General features: G+C 34.3%; 1 protein-coding gene, 1 long non-coding RNA gene and 1 other non-coding gene across 4 annotated transcripts; 1 reads left to right on the forward strand and 2 right to left on the reverse strand.

The window, feature by feature from the left end:
* Nucleotides 1-104: 104 nt before the first annotated feature.
* Nucleotides 105-176, reverse strand: TRNAG-UCC. The gene has a single exon. It is a non-coding gene; the product is annotated as a tRNA-Gly (tRNA).
* A 769-nt stretch (nucleotides 177-945) lies between these two features.
* Nucleotides 946-3,365, reverse strand: LOC111384374. The gene is made up of 4 exons (XR_002700902.1): nucleotides 3,301-3,365; nucleotides 2,401-2,472; nucleotides 2,050-2,090; nucleotides 946-1,438 (listed from the first exon to the last, which is right to left on the reverse strand). It is a non-coding gene; the product is annotated as an uncharacterized LOC111384374 (long non-coding RNA).
* An 8,117-nt stretch (nucleotides 3,366-11,482) lies between these two features.
* Nucleotides 11,483-13,494, forward strand: LOC111384370 (actin-depolymerizing factor 2-like). 2 transcript variants are annotated; one of them, XM_023008647.1, is made up of 3 exons: nucleotides 11,483-11,678; nucleotides 12,716-12,975; nucleotides 13,064-13,494. In XM_023008647.1, exons 1-3 carry the CDS (start codon nucleotides 11,676-11,678, stop codon nucleotides 13,212-13,214), a joined length of 414 nt encoding a protein of 137 aa, XP_022864415.1. In that variant the 5' UTR covers nucleotides 11,483-11,675; the 3' UTR covers nucleotides 13,215-13,494. The 2 variants fall into 2 exon arrangements, with proteins under 2 accessions (XP_022864415.1, XP_022864414.1); XM_023008646.1 differs by having other exon boundaries at nucleotides 11,550-11,684.
* Nucleotides 13,495-16,927: the final 3,433 nt, after the last annotated feature.

Raw genomic sequence — 16,927 nt, forward strand, 5'->3', positions numbered from 1 at the left:
TTGAACTGTAGATTTATGTAATGCAACTATGCAAGTTTAACCTAGAAAACGTTTGCAAGTCAAACTCTTTAATGAAAATTAAATTAGCTTAGGGAAAAAGGAACTGCATCTGCCGGGAGTCGAACCCGGGTCTATTGCTTGGAAGGCAATTATCCTAACCGTTGGACTACAAACGCCTGTTGGCAATTGTGGGCTAAGTTTCTATTAAAAACGAAACTCCAGGCATGTTTTGGATAATACTAAGACGTGTAATGCATTATATACACCAAAAACATACATGTAGCATCACCCATATGTTTTTATATAGCCATTGTCAAGTTTTATTCTCCTAACTAATGAACAAAGAGACTTATTAAAGTGCTCCAAACTCAACTTAGGACTCTAAAGCACTTCCAAGAAACTCTCTATTTTTAAAAAGTATATTTTATTATTTGAAAAGGATCTATAAATTTATAGAATTAAAATTTTGAAGCGTTCCAACAAATTCTTTATATTTAAGACTTAATTTTACTACTTTCAAAGTCTGATTCTCTCTCTCTCTCTCTTTTTAAATACATTTTTCCTTTTTTTTTTTAAACCACATTCTTCAATAAATAATATTAGACCTAAAACTTTTCATTATTTTTTATTCACACATTCTCCATCAAATCTTTATTCCAAATTTTTTTCTTCCACCAAAAAAGGGGCATCAAACAGGCTAAATAAATATTCTCCAAATTAGTCTTGATTTTCTGCCTCAAACAGCTCAGGTCAAAGGCAACGAAAGTTTCAGAGATGAGAAAGTTAGCAACTGGCAGTCGAAGTCAATTTTCATTAAAGTCATTCTCTCTTCTAAGAAGCAATTGCTTGTGCTAATCAAACTATAAACAATAGTTTTATGATTTCAACCCAGCATGCATTACATGCAGAAGTTTTTATTATCTATTTTACTTGCAAATCCTTCGGAATGTTTAAATTACAAGTGACTTGAATGTTGATTCAAATGTTAAAAAAGGGAAGAAAAAATGATAAATGTCCATGTCGTGTGAAACTCCAATGGATAAAAAATAAATATGGAGAAACTTAAAAATCTTGATATGTTTCTTCCACACGAGGGACAAAAATACGATACTAGAAGAAGAAAAGAGGGCAAATGCCTCGACCATTACAGTGTTAGGAGTGATCTCAGTTGCCAGCACCACTGCTTTCGTCATGTTTGCTATTAGTTCCACGAAAAGATTCGATCAAAGAAAGCATTACCTGCGTCTTTCACATGCTTCCTGACATCCCATCATCAATGGAAAATATATATCTAAATTTGTAGAAGTGAGCATTATGAGCATAAAGCAGCTATCAGGCATCTGTCCCGCAGAATTCTGATACTATTATCCACTGCATCGAAGTAATCTGGTGTTCTGCGGGTTACATCTGGCTCACCCCTTCTAGGAGCTGGGTCAAACTGCAGAAAACAGCTACAACCTCAATATATACTCAAACAACCATAATAAATGGGAGAATTGCAGCATTGGTCCTCAAATCTATGGCCCGAGTAGCAAGTTAAATCTCCCATTCTCACTTCAAATTTCTAGCCACCAGCTCAAATTGGGAAACAAAATCTAGCTCGGTAAAGTTGGAAATGTGCGTGTCACATGACGATTTAATGGAAATTTGAACTGTTTCCCTCGAATAATTACTGTGCAACTACAGTAAAAAGCTGTGGGTCATTTTTCTCCTTTTTAAAAGTTGAGGAACAATTTGCTACTTGGGCAATGGGTTGAGAGGCTAAGACAATTTCCCCATAACTATTTCATGAATGCCCACCAAATCAGTGTTATGCAATGGTGCCCCCAAATTCAAAAAAAATAATAACAGATTCAATTTGACAATCGTTATGGAGCCCAGAATGAGAGGAAAAATGTTGCATGAAGTGATATAGCTTTGAACATATAGAACGCTACAAAGATCAGAACCAGCTTCACTGCATCTTTTTCACAATCTATTAGATAGCATTATCATTTATCCAATTGGCATTTAAACAACATGAGAAACAGAAAGAAGTCAAGAACTCACTTTCCTAGGCATTCATCATAAAATTCATAAACTTGAGTAATCTGTAAAAGAAAAAAAAAAGAAAAAAAAGTAACTTTTCAGCACTTACACCCAAACAAAAATTTTACGATTGAATGATTCAAAAACATCATAACAGAATACCTAAAAACATTAAGATAATTAAGAAGAGAACAATCATTCTGTCCAAGTCCAACAGAATGTCTGACGATAAATATTTATAGCTATCGCCATCCACATTTATGAATTTTTTTTTTTAATTAAAGAAAAGAAATCCACAGCGGATGAAAAGTAGGCTGCACAATACCAAGTGAGAGAAGTTAGGACATAACAAGTATATGTATGAAGCCTTACCGGGCAACTTTCATGATTTCCTCATAGAATAGTAAGTCGTTGAGGATAACACACTTTCAGAGCCACCAAGAGCTGAAAGAATTTATGCAAGAAAAAAGAACATTAAGAATTGATATATAAAAAGAATTTTAGCAGTACCTAATTCACACAGGCCCAGAGAGAACTATATTCTAATATAAGCAAACCCAATTCCAAAACACGTTTTTCCAAAATCCAAATATTCAATTTTCCAAATATGAGCTTCTGATAATCGATAGATTTCCACTCACCGTAGTTTAATATATTTAAATAGATTTATTGACAAAATATTAGAATTGGCTTCACTAAGGAATATAACCTGTCTCAAGAAATGTCTGTTGAGTTATTATTTACAAAATATGCATCAGTGTTGATAAAATAAATAAACGTGTGTGAACAGAGTTAGTCTTTGGGGATAGCATGAACAGAGCCTTTGAGAAAGAGTGTACCCCTCCTCCCCCTTCTTCCTTCTCTTCCTTATTACTCCATAGGTTGTCTAGGTCTGAGGGAAAATCATATTCTTGTCTTTTTTTTATAAATAGAACATATCTTGAGAGCTTCCCACACAAAAAAGCAAAAATAGAAAGAACTAATTGTGCATTTTTATAGAAATCAACTACCATATTAGTGTTTCCATAGCAAAATAATAGTAATAACATGGTTAAATATAACTAACGGTTACCATTTCAACTGAATAGTACCCACGATCAACATAATCTCACATAAACAAATAATTTGTATCTGGACACTGCAATCCCATGAAAAGAAACCATGCTAAATATACAATTCAACTGAAGAAAAATAAGTCTTCTTGAATAATATATACAAAATGTAAGACACTGAGGAGGCCATTAAACAGATAAAGGCCAAATGAGCACACACCTTTCCACTAATCTTAAAAAGCTCAGCAAGATCATGGAACTGCCTGTGAATATCACCACAAATGGTCACAAGGCTTTTCACGGGCTGCAATTATGGGGGGAAAACAATTGAGCACTCTGTCAACATTTAAGTTTGTCAACAATTGAATTTGTTTTAGGAACAACCGGCATTTCAAAAACATTAGGACTATTAAATTTTCAATTCTCGTAAGTAGTTACTGATACTACGTCAAAAAGTAATTCTACTTGAAATGCCTTCTCCCCCCAACCTCCCCACACCTTGGGTTGGTGTGGGGAGCGGAGGAATAGAAAGGCTTTGTAAAGGAGACTCTATTAGGTATATAGAAAAATATTGTGTTTCTACTAAAAAGTACATGTATTTTAGGAATAAAAAAGTCTCATCAAAAAATAAAGGGGCATGCCGAAAAGGAACGACTAAACTTCTGTCGAACTCCAATGCTTGTAGAGAAGGATAAGGTTAATTGAGCAATCAACCATGAACATAATGCTTAAAGAAACAAATGGCCGTCGATCACAAGCAACAGAAAATTACAACATCCAAGTTACATTCCATGTAAAATGTTCAATTTCAATGAAATTAAATTGGAGCTAACTCATAAGTACACACTCTAAACATTGGCAGCGATAATGAAAATGAAGACAATTGGCACACCTGCACATTACTCACTTCCATTAGAATCTCCTTGGCCTTTTCACATAATGCCCTCACCTAGAAAGATTAACAAAACATGACAAAAACCTCTTTTGACCAGGATAAGAAAAATACGATACCTGTAGCAAAATTATAAATTTCACTGCCATAATCATTACAAAAAGAGAACTAAATAACCATTCGAATTATTTGTTTATCTTCAGGCTTAGATACTATTAGGGTTACATTTCCAAAATAGAAATTGGACAAAAAGGACAGGGTTGATGACTTGCATCCTCTGCATCAGTGTTCTGTTAAAAATAAAATTCTTCTCAATAATTGGTTTTAAATATGTACAAAGTTACTTAATAACATATCTCACAGTTGTCAGTTGAGCCATAGTTGAGAATCAAAGGAATGTGAACATCAATCAAATCACAAATGAACTTGGTTCTCATTTAAAATATACGAAAGATGGATACATAAGATGTGGATTTTCTCTATTTGGCCACTTGATCGTTGACCAGATATTCTGAAAAAGCCAAATTGTATATTAAATGGTTATAGAGAGTGAAAGTTCAGATCTAGGTTAAAGGTTTTGAATCGTTATAAAGCAGCGTGGAAAATTATCTTCCATTTTTCCTAACTGTTTTTGCACTCCTATTATCAAGGCCCACTTGGATTGACTTGGAATTTCCCCTGAAAACCCAATAATGGAAATGTATCCTTCTATTTCTCACCCAAAAGATAACTAATCTCCCTAGAACACCTCTACAACATAACAGCAATTATATATATATATATATATATTTATTATTTTTTTTTCCATCTCCTTTTCTAGTAAGCCAGTATGAGATTACTACTTTAAGAATAATTTGAAATATAGACGCAATTAATACGATGAGTTTTAGGGTCTAAATTTAACCACTTTTATATTGCAATAAATATTTCTAATTAGAAGGTAAGTAATTGAAAAAAAAAAAAAGTGAATTTCGGGGGGAAAAAATTCACTTATACGTAGTGATTTCCGAGAGACGACCAAAAAGACCTCAAAGATGCTGAAATCAACAGGAAAATGAAATCTCTAGACGGATCTGATAGTGAAATCCCGATATCTATTCTAGTGTCGCACTTCCACAGCCTCGTATAAAACTTAACTTCGGATAAATCGTTCTAGAATTTAACATTAAAGACAGAAAAATTGACAAAATGAGAGAAAATTTCAAGAATTTAACAATAAACACAGAAAAATCCACAAAATCAGATAGCACATTTCAAGAATTTATAAAGAAACAAGAAGTTGAATATAACATAATAGCAAATTCCTGAAGAAATCAAATAAATTCCATTTCATTATATTCTATTTTTCACAATCATATTTTTAACTACACAATCTTACATATAATAATATTACACAAAAAAAAAAAATCTTCTTTTTGAATTACTCATTTAAAAAAAAATATTATTCCCCCCATTTTCTGAAAATGAAAATGGGGGCCAAATGGGGGTTAGATTTTGGATTCTCCAAGATTCTACATGCGTCGCCATTTTACTTGTTTTGCTGAGACAATCTCCTGCCAAATATCAAAATATGCACCATTTTGCATCAAATTTTACATCAAATTAAAAATTATTTTCAACTCATTACGCCAAAAGTTGCAAATAGTGTTTAATCATTTTTCTCATTTCTTTTATTTTTAACAATTTATATAGCTGAAAATTTATTTATTTATTCGATTTACTACTATATATATAATTACGTTTTATTTACGAAAATATGAAATTGTTTAATATATTTTAAAAATATAGTACATTTAATAAAAATACTACAACTAAGAAAATATGAAATCATGTTATTGAAAATAACGTATTATATTCTGAATCTCAAAATTATGGTACGACGAAATCGACCTAATATCATAATTTAATTATCGAAATTCATATATTCATCCCACAAATGTTCAATTAATTAATTATTATTATTATTATTATTATTATTATTATTATTATTATTATTATTATTATTATTATTAAGGGTATTTGTGTCATTTTACATCATACATAAATTTTAATTCATCGTATCAATTTAGTCATACATGAAAAAAAGGGTAAATTGGACTTTTTCATATTTGGTGTTGGGTTGGAGCAGTGTTTGTGATGAAAAATGGTTGAATGGTGTATAGACTGGAGATGCCTTAAAGAGGGGGTAGTGAGATTCTAATTTAAAACTTTCAATGAATAATTCCAATTTAATGATAATTGATATTGGATATCGCTAATTACCTACAACAACTGACAAGATATGTGTTCTGTCGTCAGCCCACACCACCAATGGGCATACAACACCCATGCTAAGATGTCGACCCCCATGGGCACTCTACGCCCATGCCAGGACATCGACCCTCTAAGTGCTCTACGCCCATGCCAGACTTCGACCCCCTAGGCGCTCTACACCCATTGAGCCCAACGAAAGTGACAAGCTAGCAGCCATCTCAAACGCCACCCGCAGTTGTTCCACCCATCGCTCGGCAGGTGACGGGAGATTCGGGCACCAGTGGTCGTAGCTCAGCAACCTCCGCAGGCCATGGTGGACCTAGAACAAAAGATGGAAGAAATCAAGGCCCAGAAGATAGATGATACGCTATCAAAGATGAAGGATGAGCAGAGGCAGATGGTTTTGAAGGAAGACTCATTTGCACCCAAGATCATGGCGGCCCCCTTACCTAAAAGCTTCAAATAGCCCATGATAGAAGCATATGATGGAGTCACGGATCCGCTTGACCACTTGCGGACCTTTGTAGATCTGATGAGACTTTATGCGGCCCCGGACACAGTGATATGCCGATTCTTCCCCCCACACTCAGAAGGGAGGCTAGGGACTAGGTAGCAACCTTGGCCCCGTTATCTATCAAGACGTTTGATGAGCTCTCCAGGAGCTTTGTTGCTTACTTCCTAAGCAGCCAGATCTCGCTCAATTTCTAAATTTAAGTTCAAAAGCTTCGTTGAACCAATATGTCTTTTTAGGGATGACAGTTGGAATGCTAAAATTTCAGACGAATGGGTCGGACTATTGGAATCATGGGGGGATCGACCGACTATGGGGGGAACCCACGACGGGACCAGTTATGAGGTCGGTCGACTACCAAAGGATTGGTCGACTATCGGCTAGCAAGATCGACCGACCTCTTGGCAGGTCGATGGTCGACCAGCCTTGTTGGTCGGCGGGCCCGCGTCGATCGACCATCGACCAGCGCCGGTCGGAGAGGCGTCGCTCGACCCAACACACAATGGGTTGGATGACACATTCACCCCTTCGTTTTCGCTTTCAGCGGAAGAGGAAGTGATAATGGTTTTGTACATAGCAAAAAGAAAGATAAAAAACTTGGAATAAAAAGGGAGGATGAGAGGAGTACCTTACTATTGGAGAGAGAGAATTTTTGAAGGGAGATGTGAGAATGAAGGAGGGTCCCCCTCTTATATAACCAAATATTTTGAAAATTTTGGAGGGAAGTTTTCCCCCAAAAGTACCAAGCCCACTTGAGAAATGCCATGTGTAGGGTTGTCACTACCCAACGTCACCTAGACCGCTCGACCCATTCATATTGAGCCAACTATGGTCCAATATTAAGTAAAAAAAAAAAATGTTGTCAAAGACATGGGAAGGGAGAATAGGTGTTACCCCTTACCGATAAATATCGACAAGGGGTAGAGGGGCTAATGATATTGGACATCGCTAATTACCTACAACAACTGACAAGATATGGGTTCTGTCGCCAGCCCACACCACCCATGGGCATACAACACCCACGCTAAGACGTCGACACCCATGGGCGCTCTACGCCCATGCCGGGCGTCGAACCCCTAGGCGCACTATACCTATGTCAGGACGTCAACCGCCATGGGTACTCTATATCCTAGCTGGATCGTCAACCGCGATGAGGCTCATTACCACTACGCGGTCAATACAACACTTAGCCAAAAATCATAATTTGGGCAGAGGTCACGCGACGGTTGTTACGAACACAACTAGCAGTTGAACGGCCGGAGGTTACCCACTAAGAACGTGGGGGCAGTGGAAGAGGTTAAGTGAGACACATGGCACCATAACCGCCTGGCCTTCACATGACTCCAATCGCCTATAAATACTCAAAAGGCGAAACAGGTAGGGATCTTGGAAAAACTTTGGTTATTTGAATATCTCATTTTTCCTTTCCTAACTCTCGGTAATTCGGTACTAATTCTCACCTAGGAGGTACAACGGGGGAGAAAACCCCGACCTCACTTTTGCAGATAACAATTGGTCATCGGAACAGCGGAAGCACCCTATACCCCAGGAGGGTACGGAGGTTCTTTCCTTAACCATTTCAATAATTATCATATTAATGTTTAATGAATAGATTGTTTCGTTAAAATTTTAAGTTCAGATGATTCTGTCTATAATTAATATAAGGTACGAAATTTTATAAAGAAAGAGGTAAATATATTCATGCCGTTCATGCTGCATTAATATTTCTGGAATTGGGTGGAGAAATGGGAATTTTTTGAGTTCTTGGAGAGAATAAATGCTTTCAAGGGGTTTTCCGACATTTACTAAAAACAGTTTCATCCCTGGCTGAAAGTAAGCACATACATTACTCATTCAAAATTGACGGCATGTTTGAGTTCCATTTTTGGGTTAGAATACATTTTCAAATAGTATATTGATGAAAAATTTATAAATAAAAAATTAGAACATGTTCTGGATTTATGTGTAATAATATTTTATTAAGAAATGTGTGATTGAAAATAAAATAGAGAAAAATATACTTAAAAAAATGAAAATCAAATGAATAGCATTTAGCTTTGGTTATTATTTGTTCATTTAAAGATAACAGATTATTGATTGCTTACTCACATTTACACAATATTACACATCTGTCATTCATCTCAATTTTAGTTTTATACCATTCAATTTGTTTATATGATTTTAGTGGTTTTTGATTTATATGTTTTTTAATTACATTGCTCACTTTTTGTATCTTCTAAGTTTTTTTTTCTTGATTTTTATTAATCAGTCCGTTTATATGATTTCTGTGATTTTTATGCTACGAAATTCGCAAATTAATTTTGCTAGCTCTATTTTTCTTCAATTTTTTCCTTCTACGAATTCCATCAACTAATGATTATTTTTATATTTTTTACTGTCAAGTTTGTTTATATGATTTTTATTTTATTTTTCTCATTTTTCTATTTATTCTTTTTCGTTAATTGTTTAGGAATTTGTTTGATTTTTCTTATACAAATTCCTCCGCCTTAATGTTTTCTTCTACATTTTTTTTTATTCATTTTCATATTTTTCGTGATAAAATGAATTTTTATTTTTTATGCTTGATAGGACAAAGAATTATATAGCGGACGTAGACCCATTTCAAGCATAAGGTCACTTAGGTGATCGTCCACGATCTCATGTTATGATAATATCAAAAATTGCAAAAATAATATACATATATCAAACAATAAAATTGAAAAAAAAAATTATATAGAGGAAGAAAAATGAGGAAAATAAAGTGCGCAACGTAATTTACAAATATCAATTCAAAAATCATAAAATCCATATAACCAAGTTCAGTGATAGGACAAAAAGAAAGAAAGAAAGAAAATGAAATAGAAGATGAATGGGTAACATTATGTGAATATGATTAATCAATCGTGAGCAAATAGTAATCAGAGGTAAATATTATTTAATTTTGAGTGAGCAAACAATAATAAAAAATAAGTGTCATTGATTACTTTGAGAATATAACTATTATATTCCAACACAATTAATTGCCATGTAGTATTTCCATCCAACACAATGGAATTTTTTGGTCATGTGGACAAACGAAAATTGATAAATAATAGATGAATAATGTTATGTCAAAGCTAGCAATCAACCAGTAACATTTTTATTTTTGAATTTAAAAAAAGTAACTAAATGTGAACGTTGATAAATAATCATTTAATTAACTCAAGAAATAAATATTATGTGTGGATGATTCATTCCGTGCATACTTATTAATATTTTTTGGAATAGGGTGGACAAATGACAAATTCTTTGGAGTTTTTGGATAGAAAAAAAAGAAAAAAAACTTTCATAGGATTTTCCTACATGGCTAAAATCCCAACCTTTTTGCAATTATTTAAGCTTTTGTTTTTGTTTTTGTTTTTTTTTTTTTTTTTGGGGGTGGGGTGTATATGTTTACCCAAAAGGGCAAGTAAAGCAAATAAGAAAACTCTACTTGTACATAATTATTGCACATAATATTGTCCATAATGTGATGTGACAATCATCCGGTAGTTGATATGCAAGTGTAAAATTTGAATTAAAGGTTGGATTCAGTGCCACGTAATTATGGACATCATTACGTAGACAATTATGTACATGTAGCAATTCTCAAGCAAATATGCCATTATTTTTATCTTTAATCAATGTAAATTGGCTCGAGAACGCTAATATCTAAATCCGGCAACATGTTAGAGCTTTAGGCTGGTTAAAATGCTCGCTCGTGCTTTTTTAGACTATAATATTCCATTGAGCATCGATTTTTCATTTTTAAGAATAGCTGCCCAAACCCTTATATTCAAAATATAGGGAAGTGTTATATGTACATAATTATTTACATAGTGATGTCCATAATTACACGTGGCATTGGATTCAACTTTTAATTCAAATCTCACACTTGCACATCAACAACTGGATGATTGCCACATCACATTATAGATACCATTATGTACAATAATTCTATTTATGTAGAATTTTCCATTAATCAAACATCCCCAACCTTTTAGAGTGTGTTTGATTGAAATGAAAAATATCACCTAGAAAAGAAAATATTTTCTTTGTTTTGAGAAAAATAAAAATCACCTCCACCCAAGGAAAATATTTTCCTTAAAAACAAGGAAAATTAGACATATTTTCAAAAGTTGGAAAATATTTTCCATAAAAAAAATACCAATCAAACACTTCAAATAAGAATTTGGATGTAAAATTGATATTTTTCATGGAAAATAAATGTAATCTAGTACTTTTCTCCTCAACTGTTTTCTTTACAACCTTATTCCCAGCCTATAGAAAATAGGTGATATTCATCCAAATAGATGAGATCCATACTTTTTTTTTGTTAGTCAACATATTTAACTTGCACGTCCAAAAATTAAGAGGGGCAAAATTGTAATTCTTATTATTTACAAAAATATTTAAAAAATTAGGAAAAACAAAAAACAAATAAGTAAAAATATTCATTCATCTTCTTAATTTACGTTTTTTTTTTTTTGTTTTATATTCTCTTCTTTTGTTTTCTATTTTTCCATTCATAACAGAGTGACGATTTGGCCTCATAATTTTGGTTACGTAGGTCAAATGAATTGATTAACGGAAAAAATGATGCAAAATTATGTCTATTTTTCAAAGATTAAAGACATGGATGTACAGAAAAAAGGCCGAGGATGAAAGTACAACCGGCTTTAACGGTTAGGGATGCTTTTAGTAATTTTACCCTTTCACGGAGGGGAGCGTTGTCAGGGTCAGGATGGACATTTCAACTTTTACTCATCTTCTCCAAATATTTATGTATATCTCCCTGTGAGAAAAGTTGGTCCATTGATTTATCGCCAAAAATATCTCACACCCCAACCCTACACTATTTTCATCCCCTAAATACTCTCTCAAATTTTCCCTCGATCTTCGCCGATCTGACCTCTGCACCATGGTATCCGTATAATTCTACTTTTCTATTACCTTTTGTCTATGCAGTTTTATACTATGCATTTATTTTCGATAAATTAATTTTCATGTTCGTTACCCTTTTTATGTTTGATTCTAGATCTTTATTTTTTGTAGGAAACCTGAAATCTTAGAGCCTTTTTGCAATTTGATTTGATGATTTTTCTTTTTTGATCTTTAGATCTGATTTTTCTGTAATTTTGGCCCTTGATCTCTGGATTTGGCATTTAAATTTTTTTTTTTTTTTTTTTTTTTTTTTTTTTTTTTTTTTTTTTTTTTTTTTTTTTTTTTTTTTTTTTTTTTTTTTTTTTTTTTTTTTTTTTTTTTTTTTTTTTTTTTTAATCATTACACTGGATTAATTTTGGTGCCTTTGTTTTTACCTTTGGGGAAAATCATTATTAAGTGAATTAAAATAATTGTATAAGATTATCTAAATTACAAGTTCAATTTCAATATGGGTAATGATCTGATAGTTTTCTTTTGATTAAAGTTTTTTTTAAGATAATTCAAACATATAAGATCTATAGTTTGTTCACGGATAAGGTTGCTTTCATCCCCTCCCCAAACGTATGAGAGTATAATAAGACTAATTTGATGTTCCTTTCTTTCACTGTTTCGGATAGTAATCTGTTATTTGAGTTTAACATTTAAGATAACCTAATATGAATCATGTTAAGGAAGATATCCTGTGTTATTTTGAGGTTGCTCCTTACTTTAATTTGAACAATGATATTGTTTAGGCTGATGACAGACAGCACAATTAAATCAGGAAGGCAACTATCATTAGAAACTTAAAAGCTATATATGTGGTTCGTTCTGTATTAGGCAACTTCTAATAATGGTCTCCAGTAATTTGAACTTGACATCATTTACTTATGCAACAAACTTTGAGAGACAATTCCCATTCTCAGTGTCACCCAAGTTATTATTTAGAATTCATTTTGATGTATTACTAATTACATCACTTACATTCTTCAGTTTCAATGTTGCCATGCATAAGTCGTAAGATCATTTTGTTTACAGGCTAATGCGGCTTCAGGAATGGCGGTGCATGATGACTGCAAACTCAAGTTTATGGAATTGAAAACGAAACGAACATATCGGTTCATAGTATTCAAGATTGAGGATAAACAGGTTATTGTGGAAAAGCTCGGTGAACCAGCCGAAACTTACGAGGACTTCACCAAATGCCTCCCTGATAATGAGTGTCGTTATGCAGTTTATGATTTTGACTTCATGACCCAAGAGAATGTCCCAAAGAGCAGGATTTTCTTTGTTGCGTGGTAATTTTCTTTCCTGGCAAAACTAGTAAATGAACTGGCTTTATTTTCACTACCTAACTGTTAGTTTCCCTTTTTTCTTCGTGATAAGGTCACCCGACACCTCAAGGGTGAGGAGCAAAATGATTTATGCAAGCTCTAAGGATAGGTTCAAAAGGGAATTAGATGGCATTCAGGTGGAGCTGCAAGCAACTGATCCAACTGAGATGGGTCTTGATGTCTTCAAAAGCCGCGCAAATTAAATTTCCTCAAAGTTGCATCAAAGTACGATATATTCTATTTGCTCTACTTGCAAGCAATGTTAATAGTTTGTGAAACAGTGGTACCTGGTTAAGCTATTATATCGGTCTATTGTCGAGTTCTAATTCTATGTTCCTGTTTTCATCTAGAGCCAATTCAGTCATTTGATCTTATTTTATGAATTTTTTTGGTGTGGAATTTCGGTTGTGCTGTGGCCTGGGGCTGGATGACTTTGTTGAATTTGCTTCTATATTTGGGAAATGAACTCTTGTCTTTTCTGACTGCGCTCTTGTTATTTCAAATTGTTGTATTCTCACCTTATACACGCTGACTTTGGGCAAATATATGTTGTATAATTAGTTCAGTTTTTTTATCATAATGCGTTTCTTCTAATTTTATCAAAGAGCAAGGTGAAATGTATACATTTGATATTGTTGCCCAGTGAGTATCCCATCCGTAATCTTCCAGTAATTTTTACCAATGTCCATCTTTCATTTGCTAAGAGTTTGTGAACCTCAGCTCAATTTCTGCCGTAATGAAGGCTTGTGTTACATTTGGATATATCTGAATTGACATTTAGAATTGAAATTCATGAAAGGTTCAAAGTTCCTATTCTAAAGGATACATTTGCCACCAGGAAACGTTGTGAATCTTATGATTACCTATTTTTAGTTCCCCCTTGAAATGGAGAGAAGGGCAACTTGAACTTTAACGTTACGACTTTAAACTTGAAAATGTTTTTATTACGACAGGCCAGATGCAACATTAATGGTATGGGCGTGTGAACTGACTTATTATTCCCATTAAGCTCTTCTTTTCTTTTTCTTTTCTGTTTTTTGACTGAGAGTCTCTGGAAATTTTGAAGGTATACTAACTGGAAAGTGAAGTCTACATTGGACAATCTAGAACCAACGACTTGAATGATACAAGTTCTTGAGCGAACTACTTAAATCATTCGCGTTCTTCTCTCTCCACTCGATCTTATATCTTCTGTACTTGATAAATAATGATAAAATTTGTACCTGTTAATGCGTGAGGTGAACTGTGATCTCCAAGACTCCAATGGAGCTTTGGGTAGCTTAAAAATAAAGACGTCCAAGGATGGTCTCGTCATTCCCTCAAATTTTTGGAACTGAAAAATTTATACTCAAGAAGAGAATGGAATTATACAAATACTTGAGAAGGGAATGCCCTATCTCACCCAAAAGTGCTTATGTTGTAGGTAGTGTTTAAAATGTGTAAAATATGACTAAATGTGGAGGTCGAGGTCGAGGTTGAGGTCAAGGTCAAGTTAGACGAGGCGTAGACGTTAAAGAAAAAATGGTTTTTATATTTTTAATATCATTTAAAATTTTAAATTATTCTAATAATTAAAATAATACTTACCAAACATTTAAAATTATAGAATACTATATGTTTCCAGATATGGTAACGCCCGACGTGATCTTTTCCTAATTGTCCCATGTCAGATTGGAATTGGATGAACAGGTCGGACTTGAAGTCATGAGAACGAAACGCCTACCTTATTTCACACCTTCTAGAAAACATTAAATCCTACTATGACTATCTCTCTATAACCTTTATCATCATCTAAATTACTTACTATCAATGTTTGTTTCAAACTCAAACAGAACATTTCCACTGTAATACAAACACTTTGCATGATAGGGATAAATGTTACAGATAGTTGGATCCTTTTAGAACTCCATCACCAATATCTATAAATACATTACCAAAGTTCATTGTTCAAATACATTTTTACATTGTTTTCAATTCATAGCCTTACGCATAAATTCTCTCTTTAACTTAAGTATCGGAGGGACAACAATGACACACTTCGACACCTTTGTTCCAGGTATCGAAAGATCTTGTTCATGATCAATCTCAGTCATTAAGGTTGAAAATCAATAGGTAAGATTTTTGATAACATCATTGGGACAGTTTGTAGGAAGCACTATCAAAAGTCATGGTTAATACACGTTCGGGACATCTTCCAGCAAACTAATCCATCCCGAATCAGCCCTTCGTCGAAGATCCTCCTATTCCACTGGAAGAATCATTAGGAGAGCCAACGTCTCCATCAGCAGTCATAGCTCCTAGAGCGTTGGAGGAGTTCCGCCAACAAGTTGTCACGCTAACTTAGTTGCTGAATTAAAGAAATCCACATTAAGCACTACTGCCATAGGGTGGTCTAATGGCAGATGCTTGAGCTCGGGCTTCATGTCTTGATAACGATGATGTCTAAAACTTCGGGCATACCCCATATGGGCTCAAGATCAATTACAATGGACTCTGTTGAACTTGTCAGGGTCATTCAGGATGGGATAGCAATGGGTATACTATACTCGGGCAACAACAAGGTTCACCTTAATACCTCTTTTACCCCTAAAGTCTTATCATATCCCCAACAAAATAGATTCAAGTATCATCGAGTAAAGGATTATGATGAGACAACTGACCCCATCAATCATCTCAAATATACATAGATATCATAAACTTACAAGTAGCACTTGATGCGGTAATATGCAAGGCCTTTATTTAATCTCTTACTAATGCAGCTAGAGATTGGTTTTCCACATTGGAATACCACTCAACATAATACTTCTTAAAAAAAAGTAATTAATAACTTAAAAGCTCGAACGATTACCTCTTAAGATGGTTGCTCATGAAACCGACTATCCCCAAACTGGAATTGCTTGTACTGGGAGTTGAAAGTGAAAAATGAGATTAAAATGTGGGTATTTATAGAGGTCTTTGGAAGATTAAAGATTGTTCAATCTCAGCCCTTGAATCCATAACACATGGCTATCATCTGAGATCAAGTGCTACCTACCCAACGTGTTAGACACGTGTCACGCATCCAGCTCGAACCCACAACATGGAAGGGAATCCAAACTCAGGCTGTTGCATCTTACCTCGCAGCTCATGCACGTAACCACCAGCTGTGATTTGGATGCACGAGGCCTGTAATGTTCCCAGATATTGTAATGTTCGACCTCGAACTCAGAGCCCAACTTGGTCTTTCCCTAATTGTCCCAACTATGAGGTCGGATTGGACATACAGGTCGAGCCGAATGACATGAGAATGAAACCCCTACCTTATCTCACACCTTTTAGAAACATTAATCTGACTATGACTATAACTCTCCATAACGAATACGCAATTTAAAGTGAGTAAACAGAATTCCATACTCGATCTCAAAGATAAATATAGAAGTTGTGGCACGTTCACTAAAAAAAAAAATCCTTTTGTAGTCAATCATTTATTAAGAAAAATTGATAAGCTTAATAAAAAAATAGAGAAAGAAATAATAGTAACTTGGTCTCGGGCTTCGATTGTTAATACGATATATACGGACCGCTACTACAAAGAGTATTACACCCTTGATCGTGAAATATTGATTGCTTGTTGACCCTTGTGAATTGCGTGAAAGTAGGATACTCTAACTTCGGGGGTCAAAGAGTTAAGAAAACTTAGAATAACAAGACAGCTTATATTTGTCGAGAAGTACAAAATCGTATGGATACGATCCTCATTGTGTATCTTGATTAATTGGATCGTCCACAACCGGCCCAAAACAAAAGGGAGTACATTTCCCTCTGGGGGTAGGAAAATCGTGATTGGGATAGCGGACCGATAGAATTGAACAACCATACGGGCATTATCTTTTGTGCATTGCATACGTCTCTACAATAAAATTGACCCTTACCTTCC

This window comes from Olea europaea, unplaced genomic scaffold (assembly GCF_002742605.1).
Source record: "Olea europaea var. sylvestris unplaced genomic scaffold, O_europaea_v1 scaffold2900, whole genome shotgun sequence".
NCBI lineage: Eukaryota > Viridiplantae > Streptophyta > Magnoliopsida > Lamiales > Oleaceae > Olea > Olea europaea.

Excerpts from the sequence above, each read along its gene's own strand:
- LOC111384370 (XM_023008646.1), top strand. Across the intron at positions 12,976-13,063 it reads AGGATTTTCTTTGTTGCGTG|GTCACCCGACACCTCAAGGG; the intron begins GTAATTTTCTTT and ends CTTCGTGATAAG.